The sequence below is a fragment of the Strix aluco genome, chromosome 5, assembly GCF_031877795.1.
Source record: "Strix aluco isolate bStrAlu1 chromosome 5, bStrAlu1.hap1, whole genome shotgun sequence".
Classification (NCBI taxonomy): Eukaryota; Metazoa; Chordata; class Aves; order Strigiformes; family Strigidae; genus Strix; species Strix aluco.
Window position 1 is genome coordinate 55,677,217 of NC_133935.1, and position 12,204 is coordinate 55,689,420.

At 38.5% G+C, this 12,204-nt stretch overlaps 1 protein-coding gene across 10 annotated transcripts in view; it reads right to left on the bottom strand.

Annotated features, from left to right (window-relative positions):
* Nucleotides 1-12,173, bottom strand: part of PPHLN1 (periphilin 1) — a 72,473-nt gene extending 60,300 nt beyond the window's left edge. For 8 of the 10 annotated variants that reach the window (XR_012623601.1, XM_074827422.1, XM_074827420.1 and 5 more), the window contains exons 1-6: nt 11,927-12,173; nt 8,102-8,149; nt 6,915-7,006; nt 5,784-5,840; nt 1,960-2,139; nt 1,012-1,073 (exon numbers count right to left, since the gene is read on the bottom strand). Coding sequence is in view for 9 of the 10 variants with exons in the window: in XM_074827422.1 (XP_074683523.1) it covers nt 1,012-1,073; nt 1,960-2,139; nt 5,784-5,840; nt 6,915-7,006; nt 8,102 (392 nt within the window). In the remaining variant the exon portion in view is untranslated. The remainder of the gene's footprint in view (nt 1-1,011; nt 1,074-1,959; nt 2,140-5,783; nt 5,841-6,914; nt 7,007-8,101; nt 8,150-11,926) is intronic. The other 2 variants (XM_074827428.1, XM_074827423.1) reach the window with 2 other exon arrangements.
* Between the last annotated feature and the right edge of the window lie 31 nt (nt 12,174-12,204).

Genomic DNA, 12,204 nt, shown 5'->3' on the forward strand with positions numbered 1-12,204 from the left:
CTAACTGACCAGGTGTCTATAGCTAATGTTTGTCTACTTTTGTTGATCTTTGTATGGTGCAACCACAGTTCTGTATAGACAGCAGTAACAAGGAGTTACTCTATGCAGAGTGAGGTATTTATGAGTAACACCATGATGCAGTATACAGAAACACAGGCCTGGAATAATAGCAGACACCTTGAGAAGTGGAAGCACAGGATGTGGCATATAAAAGTACAGCCATGAGATGACATTCTTAGGTTAGACTGTTAGTATTTCAGTTATACTAACTATTCATTCTTGCCTGAATATTTAAGGTGAGTTTCATCCTTGTCCATAAATTTTGAGTGTAACATTATCCTGTGCACTTTATTTATCATATCAAATAATCCCATATCAAATATCAATGCAGGCATATGTATGTTACAGCCCTACTGTTTCATACCATTCCTTACGTTTCATAGATGGGAACCTGAGGTACAGACTAAGTGCTCACAGAAATTAATATAGTGTATGATGGAAATACCAACTCCTCAGTCCAGCTGAGAAAACAAGGAGGTCAGAACAAGGCTACGGTGAACTTCACATAATCCCATTATCCAGCCTAGCAACCTTTAAAATGGCACAGGTATCTCTCCACTGTATTGTAGCCCCAATGTACTGCAGTCACAGAAGCAAGTATTAGACCAAAAAATTCTGCTAAGTCATGTAAGAAGTGTGTCTTACCAGGGAGATACACTAAATTACTTACAGTCTCAGGCTAACATCCTAAAGCTGCTATCATTATGCCTCCTATCCTTACTAAACAAATACTAAAATAGGATTTTCATGTTGTACCATTTATTTAATTTGTATTTCAAACAATACAACTAGAAACCACTTTTCTACTATTGTCTTTTACTTCAACAATGTCCTTTTCCCACATCCCTGTAATTTCATTGCTCTGCTCTACAAACTGTTTTGATAACAAAGAAAAATGCCATAAATAGTCCCATCTTATGCATGGCACTACTGTAAATTCTTCTAAAATACCTGTATTCAGGCTGCCGACTTATAGGATGATCATCCCTTGGCCATCTGTATCCTGATTCATCCTGCAAAACATACATGCAAAACAACTGTGTGACGTGTATCTCCCACATCAGATGTGAGGTACAGTTAGTTGCCAAATTGTACTTATTTGCTGCAAAACCAAAGCACTTAACAAGCTAAAATAAAGCACTAATCATTCACAGCAAAATTCCTCTCAGTTTATTCACTCTACCCCATTTCTCTTATTTTCTTCTTCTATTAATACTAAAGAAAGCAACTTTGAAATGCTGTACAAAATACAAAAACTACAAAAATTTCCAAACTATATGCAGGAGCCCTGACTTAAAGGAAATTTTCCTCACTGAAATGTAAATTATCATCACTAGCTTGAAATTACAGAACTTCGAACAGCTGGGTTGGAGGAGGCAGCAGTAATGGCCTTTCAGAAGGGCCATAAATTTTGTACTTAAGTGTAGCTACTGGGAAAAAAATATGCATTCAACATCATGACAGAATTTAACTAAGTGAACAACTGTATGAATTAGAAGGATAGGAAGACAACATTCAACAAGTTGCACATGCAAGGACTTGTTAAACAGATTTTGCAATCCCTCTATTCATACAGAAACCTTCTGGCCGGTTTTGTTTTCCCAGTTCAGACTCTGAGCATTCTACAGAGCTGGACAAGAGCCCTTTCCTAAGTCAATAGGGTAGCTAGGAACCATAAGAAGCAGCAAACAGGTATTACCGTACAATCACAAGAGGCTTAGAAGCACAGTAACTACAAAAAAGGAGCAAGTATCAAAACCTAGATTTTTTTCTACTTGTTCTATTTCAGTTTATGAGAACAGCAGTAGCACCAATGTTCTGTTTGAAATAATACTTTAATAGTTCAGTATTCAAGCATTAATAAGAAGATAAACATCACAAACATGCAAGAAGAATCACCTTACGTACACCTCGGTGTGGAGGGCCACTTCTTCGGTCATGGGCAAAACTGCGACCCTCTTCATAGTCTCTGTACTCAGTGTGACTGTAATCATCATACCGACTGTAATTCCCATCCCCAGGTCTTTCGAGTAGTGGTGGTTTCTTGGGCACAATATTTACTACTCTATGGTAACCATCCTAAACCACAAAACAAACAAAATCATATTGCTTTTAACAGCTGGAAATCTATAGTGAATACACAAAAGTAAAAAAAGCCCCGTTATTTCTAAACATGGGACTATAATAATCTTAAAGCTGAAATAGCACAGGGGAACAGAACACATGAAAAATCATGCCAGTCTGATGGTGGAGTAACTTATTAAATCTAACTGGACACCATTCAGTTGCAATCCTTAGGTGTTACAAGAGTAATCAGAGAGATAAAATTTTCAATGTGGGTTAAGTTTCTTTTGAAAGTTTAAAGCAGTAGCATTAGCTACTTTCTAAGCATCAGCTATTTTTTTTTTAAGCATTAGCTACATATATTTCTCAGAGACTTTTATGTTAACTTCAGAATGCAATAAAGGAATTTATACCCGTAATGACTGTAAAATAAAGAGCCCCTTTGAAAATACTATCAATTTTCTTAATGTCAATAACATCCTCCATAGTATGGAGATTATGGTGAAGACAGTCATGATCTGAATAGATAAGCGCCTTCTCAATACAATGCAGTAGGTGATCTGAGGATTCAAGTGATAGAGAATTTTAACACTCAGGTTTTCTTTTAACACAAGTTTTGGATAGCTTTTTGCTGGAATGCAAAATTAATTTATTGTATTTCTTTCAAATAAGATGTCATACACCATTTACTAATTAAAGAAATACTTTGTTTATTAAGCACAAATTGCAACAGTTGTAAAAGATATAAATTCAATTTTCAAGAACCAAGTATTATATAAGCAAACTGCAAATAAAAAGCAAATGAAAACATGAATGCAAGGCCTTGTATTTTAAGTCTTCTTCCTTTAGCAAGGTATTTTTTCTATGGTCCTTAAAAACACACGCTAAAAATGCAAAGACTTAAGTTAGCACATGCAGTTCGGAGGTGGAGGAAGATACTCAAACTAGTTTTATTAATAGTAGTAGAAGTCACAATCTAATGCACCAAAAGTTTTTGTAGAAAAACTCATTAAATTCACAAACTGCTAAATATTATCATGCAAAAAAAAAAAAAGTTAGTTGATTTCAGAGATCACCCAACAAATTCACTAGAGGGCAATGCAAAACCAGCCTACAGCCATACTGATAGAAAATAGAGACTACAAACACATTCAACCACAGCTACAATGCTTGATCTACCCTTACCTCATTGAACATCCTCCACATTTGGTTTTTTTTTAGTTTGGTGTCTTACAAAGATATGCTCTGAAGCTAAAATAAAACTGCTCTGTGCTTTAATTTCACCCAAAAGTCCCCATCACATAACTGTACTGACATTCAGAAGTGCAGTTACATACATGAAAGCTCAAGGCATACCCACTTACGGTTAATTGTGCCAAGTACTTATAATTTTATGTTGTTTACCAGGATCTGAAAGCATGTGCTTCTACTACAATCTATACTTGATATATAATTAGCACCCAGTTTAGATTAGCACAAGTCTCTTGCTCTCTCAAAGAAGACATATTTTATTTGGTATCATTTGCATGTCTCAGTTCCAACATACTAACCTATCAGCGAATGCTAAGCAAGCTCATATATTGACTAAATTAACTCCATTTTACTTGTCTAGTTAAAATTAAGTCAGACCTCTATACGTGGACACAGATAAAATGGCACAGGCTTACAAGGACAGAAACTGCCTCCCAACTGCCTTGAATTGGCAGAGCTGACTGAGAAGGAATTTCATATCCATCTTTCAGTAAGGCAGAGAGACACCAGACCCTGGTTTGCTTAACTACTGAGCGTGTTGTTTTATCACGGAATGGTTTGGGTTGGAACTAGTCTAGTTCCACCCCCTGCCATGGGCAGAGACACCTTCCACTACATCAGGTTGCTCAAAGCCCCGTCCAACCTGGCCTTGAACACTTCCAGGGAGGGGGCATCCACAACCTCTCTGGGCAACCTGTTCCAGTGTCTCACCACCCTCACATGGAAGAATTTCTTCCTTCTATCTAATCTAAATCTACCCTCTTTCAGTTTAAAACTGTTAACCCTCATCCTATCACTACACTCCCTGATAAAAGAGTCCCTCCCCATCTTTCCTGTAGCCCCCTAAGTACTGGGTGGCCACTGTAAGGTCTCCCTGGAGCCTTCTCTTCTCTAGGCTGAACAACCCCAACTCTCTCAGCCTGTCCTCATGAGGGAGGTGCTCCAGCCCCCTGGTCATCTTCACAGCCCTACTCTTGACTCACTTGAGCAGGTCCATGTCCTTATGTTGGGGATCCCAGAGCCAGACACAGTACACCAGGTGGGATCTCATGAGAGCAGAGTAGAGGGGGAGAATCATCTCCCTCCACTTGCTGGTCACACTTCTCTCGATTCAGCCCAGGACACGGTTCGCTTTCTGGTCTGTGAGCACACATTGCTGGCTCATAGTCAGTTTTCCATCCACTGATATACCCAGGTCCTTCCCTGCAGGGCTGCTCTCAATCCGCTCATCGCCCAGCCTGTATTTGTGCATGGGATTGTCCCAACCCATGTGCAGGACTTTGCACTTGGCCTTGATGAACTTCATGAGGTTTGCACAGGCCCACCTCTCAAGCCTGTCCAGGTCCCTCTGGATGGCATCCCTTCCCTCCAGTGTGTTGACTGCATCACACAGCTTGGTGTCATCAGGAAATATGCTGAGGGTGCACTCAATCCACTGTCCATGTCACCAGCAAAGACATTAAACAGCACCAGTCCCAATACCAACCCCTGAGGAATGCCACTCGTCACTGGTCTCCACCGGGACATTGAACCATTTACCGCAACTCCCTGAGTGCAACCACCCAGCCAGTTCCTTATCCACTGAGTGGCCCATCCATCAGATCCATGTCTCTCCAATTTAGAGACAAGGATGTTGTGGAGGACAGTGTCAAATGCTTTGCATAAGTCCAGGTACATGATGTCAGTTGCTCTTCCCTTATCCACCAATGCTGTAACCCTGTCATTGAAGGCCAAATTCATCAGGCACAATTTGCCCTTAGTGAAGCCATGTGGGCTGTCACCAATCACCTCCTTATTTTCCAAGTGCCTTAGCACAGTTTCCAGGAGGATCCGCTCCATGACCTTGCTGGGCAGAGAGGTGAGACTGACTGGTCTCTAGTTCCCTGGGTCTTCCTTTTTTACCCTTTTTAAAAATAGGGGGTTATGCTCCCCCTTTTCCAGTAAGTGGAAACTTCACTGGACTGCCATGACTTGTCACATCTGATGGATAGTGGCTTAGCCACTTCATCTGCCAGCTCCCTGAGGACCACAGTTTTGGTGCAGATGGATAGTATTGATTGTGATAAAGAGTGTATTCTGCTAGTTCCTTCATTCCCAGTTCCAAACACATATAATATAAAGCTATCATTGAACTATCTAATTAATTCTTGCATCAAAATGAGCGTAGCACATCTTTTCAGCTCTTAAGTAAATTTTCATAATGCATGCCATGCGTTGTTCCCTGGACAGCTTGAAAGATGACTAAAATAATTCAGGAATATCACTGTTGCAGCGGTTAAATTAAATTAGAAATGTGTTAGTCAAGTCAAGCACTGATTAAAAAAAAATAAAAATCTGTGAAAATACACTCTGACTTTCCTCATGTCCTATTGCTGATAAATATTTTGGAGAAGCAGCTGACTAAATACCCTGTGCAAACTTATCTGATTTCCAGTTTGCTGAAAATGCAGAAATTTTGTTGTTACCTGTAAAGAGAGTTAAAAATGTCACAAAGCAGCCAAACACTAATACACTACTCAGAAAAGACTACATAACTAGTTACTAAGTTAGAACACTGGTACACTTCCAAAATGACAAGCTGAAAATATGGTAGAGGGAACCCAGAAAGTATGCTACATCAGCTAGGCTATTATTCCAACATTTAAAGGAATTGAAAGAAAAGTCAGAGAACAGGCAAAGGTACCTGAAATTTTATTTTGCCAAATGTACATTGCACAGCATGTAAAAGAAATATCAAAAAGTATTCTTAAAGTTCTATTTAAGGTCGAATAGCTCAAAAGACAAAGCTACAACCTATTTTCTTTCTTCTTTAGAGACTTCAGACACAGGAGAAAAAAAAAATTTACCCAACTCTTTGGCACAGACATTTTCTAAAAGCATTCTAAAGTAATTCTACAGCAGAGTAAGCACAGCTTCTGTGTTTGCTTTTACAAGCATAAGATACAGTAGAATTCTCCATCCTTACAAAGTAGATTTCCATCTATGCACTTCTTGATAACATTTTCCTTACAAGGATCCAAAACACAATTTCTTTAGCAAAGATTTAATTTTCAACATTTGTTATAAACATTTCCTTCTATACTTTAAGCATCGTAATAAAAAACTGCATCGGTGACAAGAACAATACTGAAAGTAGTCATTTTACCACCTCAAATCACTTCAAAGAGGTATTAACATAAAAAAAAAAAAAGTCTGGGGAAAAATACAACATAGTATGGCCTTTGGTTCTCCAGGAGTTATTAAAAATTCCGTGTTTAATAACACAAATAATTACACCGAAAAAATAAATTTATCAAAATACAAACATTCTAAAACACTTCCAATAGATTTGAAAAAAAAATATTTAATTTTGTAAGCATCCTATTAACTCTGTGCAGATGCATTTGCTAGATTCTTGGCTTAAATGAATGAGAAAAGAATGGAACTTGGGGTATACTAGGAACATAACTATGTACATAAATCCAGGCTTTATGGTACAAGTCATGGTATAAAGGTATAGTATAATGGTATAATGCCAAAGAAACACACTATACACTTACATCAGGATGAATCCTTTGAGGAAGACGTTCTCTTGGAACCCTTTCATAGTCATATCGCCCTTCAGACCACATTTCATCTCTTCGATATGCCACTGAAGACAATAAAAATCCAATTAGCCAAAACCAGACTCATTACGAATAGACAAAAGGATAATGAGCATAGAAATAAAGGTTCCCAGACTTCTCCCATTATAAGGTATTATGCACAAGCCCTGTATATACCCTTTTTTTTTTTATTAGCCCTTTTTGAAAGTAAGTCTATCTAGTTATAGAAAGTAATTAATGAGCTTTAAGCAAAAATAACTCATGGTATGTGCAAGAACAACTGAACAGCTGGAAATTAGTGCAGTATAATCAGTATAATTACAGGACTTACAGATACTATAAACAGCTCTAATGAAATATATGCTTACTGCAAATACCAGCTGTACATATAAATTCATATACACATACCTTATAGCAATTTTAATACTGCTCTGCTAAAAATAGAGGACATTTTTAAAAAAAAAGAGTTCAACTCCTATTTATTAGATTGAAAAAATTTTACTTTTTTATATAATAACTTTGACTGAATTATTTCATCATCTCAACCATCTGGAAAGAGGTTAAAACACAAGACATCATTCAGTTAGTACAAAGCTCTGCATTTTGAATACATGAATGAAATGCATTCTTCACACGCAGATTTTTCCTGTTTTAAACTGGAAGCCAGCAGAACACAAAAATTCCTCTTTCCAGAGATAAGTGACTTTCAAAGTCAAAATTAGAAATTAAATGCAGGTGGAAATAAACCCTCACCATAAGAGATCCTAGTCATGCTATGTTAGACACACAAATATGAGGAGCTGAAACCTTCCTGATGTTTACAATGGTGACAAATTATATATCATACATCATTGAAAGTAGATAAGAAATTGCTAGAATCATATTTTTCAAAGTTTCCCTTCATAACAGTAGTCCTAGCTATTAAGAATAATAATAAAAAGAAACAGAAGGACATAGTCAAGAGAAACATAATATTATCTACTTTCACAAACAATTAACAAATAGACTTATGGGCTATATAAAAATATTGATTATGACAGAAGTTAAGAATCAACATGAAAAAAGGGTTTATTAACTGTCAACAAAGGTAGCACTAAGTCAGATATATTTTTGTGAAAAACAACAAACACTCGTATACTTACTTTTCTTTAAGTTTTAGCAATTCCACTTCCGAAGATCCATTCAATTACCTACAAAAAAGAAAGAAATTGGTTAGCAAAAAAATTCATATATATTCATAAATACATATTAAGTAAACCAGACATTTAAAATCTAAATCTTTTGACTGTCCATCCCCCATGACCCCTCCAAATTAGTAAATTCACTACACTCAATTAAGAAAGAATAGAAACTACTCAGTTGAATTCACAATATCAAAAAATTTCCCATGACAAATTATTACAGATACAACACTTTTCTAATGAATTCCAGAGTTTATTTCCTTTTTATCATCTTTTACTCACTATCTCGAGTCTTAGTTTTTCTTCCATTTGTCAGTGAAAGCTTTTGGAAACTAGTGTAACTGTTTTTTTAAAAACACTCAGAAAAATATTTAATATATTCACTTAACTTATTTATTTAACTGCCTTTCAATATCATTAAGTAGAGAAAAATAAGGCATGTGATAAGAGGTTAATGAAAAGTTTGATTGAACAAATGCTTTTCCTTTGTTAATAGATAGTAAATCCTGATAAAGTAGATCTTTTCACAACTGTAATAAGCCTTTATGTTCAGAGATTTTGACTCTACTGTTGGTACAAATGAACCAGAGTATCTTCTTAAAACATTGTTGGTTTTATAACGTTCTATAACCAAGACACAGGACTAGTCTGATGTAGCCACAGATTATAAATCAAAAGCTGACTAAACCAACAGAGTTTGGTTGGTCCTGGTTCATCTGTTTCTATAGAAAAAAAAAAATCTTAAATGATGTGACCTAACACAGCTTTAATAACAACCAAGAAGAGACTAAACTTTTAGGATCAATATGAGAATACTCCATTAACAAGGATTAGAGATCAAACCTCAAGTTTACTACATTGTATTCAGATTCATCTGTTCTCTCAGGACGAAGTTGTTCTAAAACAAAGATTAAAAAAACCCACCTATTTTTGTTTCACACCTAACACCATTGTCACCCATACTGACTATTTTCTATTAACATATACAGCAAAGATAGTTGATATTTCTTTAATATCATGATATATAATCACTTGTTATATTAATTTAAACACCCTCTTCCTATTTTTGATCAGAGGTGACTGTTTTCCATAAAGCAAGGTCTTTATTTTCTCAAATAAAGACACTCCAGTGTACGCAGAAGCCATTCTATTAACACAGGGCAAGCTGCTCCACTGTGGCCAACTGCCAAGAATGGCTTTGCTCTGATTATCATAGCACTATGTCTTGCTCTGTGCTAGTATAACCAGTGGAATACTAAAGGGTTTCTTCATCAAGAAGATTACATGGGCCACTTAAACTTCAGATTTTTTGCACAACTGGGTTTTCTTTATCAATCAATCATTATTTTATCTTTTTACTTTCTAAATAATATATGCTAAAACAAACCCTGACACATTTGCAAAAGCATTCCAGTCTTCTGCAATATATTGTACACAATTCTTATCTCTTTACACTTAACTTGAGACATCCATTTTCATCACGCCTAGAAATATTCTCCAGGATTCATAATTTTCCAGCGTGTGCTATCAACCTTCTGCAGAATCTACATTTTTGTTTCAAAAACATACAGCTTGCTAATCCAGATGGCTACATCTTGCCATATGTGAACAAAGCATAAAACCAACGCTGTGCTGTAACTGCAGAGGCAGGCAGCTGCAGTGCCTCTGATGCTACTGGGATATATCTGGTTTTATACTGTTACTTTGACAAACAGCAGAAATTGACAAATGTGGGGCAGTTCTGTCTCTGCTCCACTTTGGAAAGCTCTCAAAAAAAGCTTAGATGCTTTTGTAGGAATAAGACCTAGGAGAGATGCTTGGAGAATTGCAACTTATTAGAAATACCACGGCCAATTTTGCAACAATTGTTGCTTTGAGAACACAAAGATCAAAACCACTGCTTTTTCTTCCATCAGTTAGAATCTGTATTTGACAGTGCTTCAAAGACATCCCAGTATCTCCAATCTAAACAGCAGAAGGCAAGACAGATAAAACTGAGTTTGAGGAGGGAAAAAAATAACTTTCTCCTCCTCCCCCCATACTTGGGACAGGCAGGAGATACTGAATATGCATAGTCCTCTTATCGGTAAAATGAAAAAGCAGAAGTGTAAGAGCAGAGGAAAAAATCCACCACGACAGTACACAGAATACTGTGAGGGAGGTACTGAGGAAAAACGAGGATACAAAGAGAATCCATCTCTTCCTAATAACAAGTATTAGGCTACAAGATTTTCAAAAGCAATTAGAAGCACGACTGCAACAAGTCTAGGCATATTCAACCTAGATACCAAATAATGTGAAGGAAAAGCCTTTCTTTCAATCTTTCCTGACTCATTCACAATAATTTTGACTTAAAATAATGGAAAGAAAAAAATATTTAAAAAGCCCTTCCCACAAAAGTCAAACTAACTCCCATCTCAAAAGGGGAAAAAAGCCAGAAATGTGTAAACTGAATAAAATTATTAACAGCAGCAGCATTTTGATAAGGATTTACAATCCCACTGGTTCAGTTTTCTTACCACATCATTCTAATATATCACTGGGAGCAAGAGAAATGGAGGCAATGTGTTGGGGGTTATACTAGTACAGTGACTGATGTATAAGTGCTTATCTTTGTCTGAACACCTGCAGTTGCCAACATCCTGTCCTTCATCAGTGCCAATGCTACAAAAAGAATATTCTACCAGGCTGCGATGGGGCTGCTACGATAGCGTCAACAGAAACAACTGCATGGATCACCACCTCCACTGTGGCTTTCTGTCTTGCAGCACTAACACTTTGACAACAAAATATGTCAGCTCACCATACTGTTGTCAGGTCAAAACTGCAACGTTTTCAACATTTACACTTGAAAGTACCAACCAACTCTGAATATTTCACCCAGGGCAAATCACTGTAGCAAACTCTACTCATTGCTTGCACAGACTCTGTGGGTTTCCATATCTTTTTGTGTATTTCTGACAAAGTCTTTGATCCCTTGAAGTCCCAGACACCTCAGATGAATTATTATGACTACTTATGAAAACTCCAGTGCATGGTAAAGGGCCTACTGAAGGAGTATGAGTGAGAACAAAGAACCGGGAAGAGCAGACTTAAAGTATTTAAATACTAATAAGGACTTTAAATATATCAGGACACCCAACCGTTAAGCTAAGCATAAAGATTTATTCTAGTACTTCTAAGCAAATCAGCTAAGTAACACACATCTTATTTATTCCTCTAGAAACATAAGGATACCGATGCTGCACCATCATACCCACAAGATACCTCCCTGAAAGTATTTACAACAGGATTTATACAGCCTCCAAACATTCATGACTAGCTATTAAAGTTTAAAATAACTCTCAGAAGTACACACAAGTAGTAGCAATATCTTTTCCTTCAAAACAAAAACACAAATTAAACTGAAAATCAAAATCTTCCGTTGCGCATAGGTTTTAAAAAGGACTAAAAGGTAAGGTTTGCAAGTTATCCTCGGTGCTGACACAGCAGCGGCCTGCCCAGAGGAGGCTATCCCTCCCACCCCTCCTGTCCCGCCGTTTCCATCCACCCCAACTTCCGATAAACCCGGGGAAGCACAGGATCCCGCCCGACAGCGAGGCTCCCCACAGGTGCAGGAAGAGACGCCCGCTCCCAAATGCCCCCGGGGGTGCCGTCTTCCAGGACGGGCCTCCCAGACGGTTCGGCGACCACCCGAGCACGTATTCGCGGCGCCCCGGTCGCGCAGAGCGCAGCCGGGAGGGAAGGCGGGCCCCGTCCTGCGCCCCGCAGCGCCAGCCGCCTCACCGGGGAGCCACGAGCCAGAGCCCGCGGGCCGACGCCGAAGGCCACACGACCGGCTCTGACACGATGAACTGTCACGCTCACTCCGCGGAAGAGGGAGACCGGACGGTCCACTCCGCACCAGCCCCCGCGGGCACAGGCGGCCGCCACCCGCGCCCCCGGCCCGGGCCCGTCGCTCACCGCCTCTCTGGCTCCCGCGGCACGGCACGCAGCTGCCCCGGCTACCACCGTGCCGCGCCGCCTTCCGGCGCCCCCCGCACGCTACCGGAAGCACCCGCCTT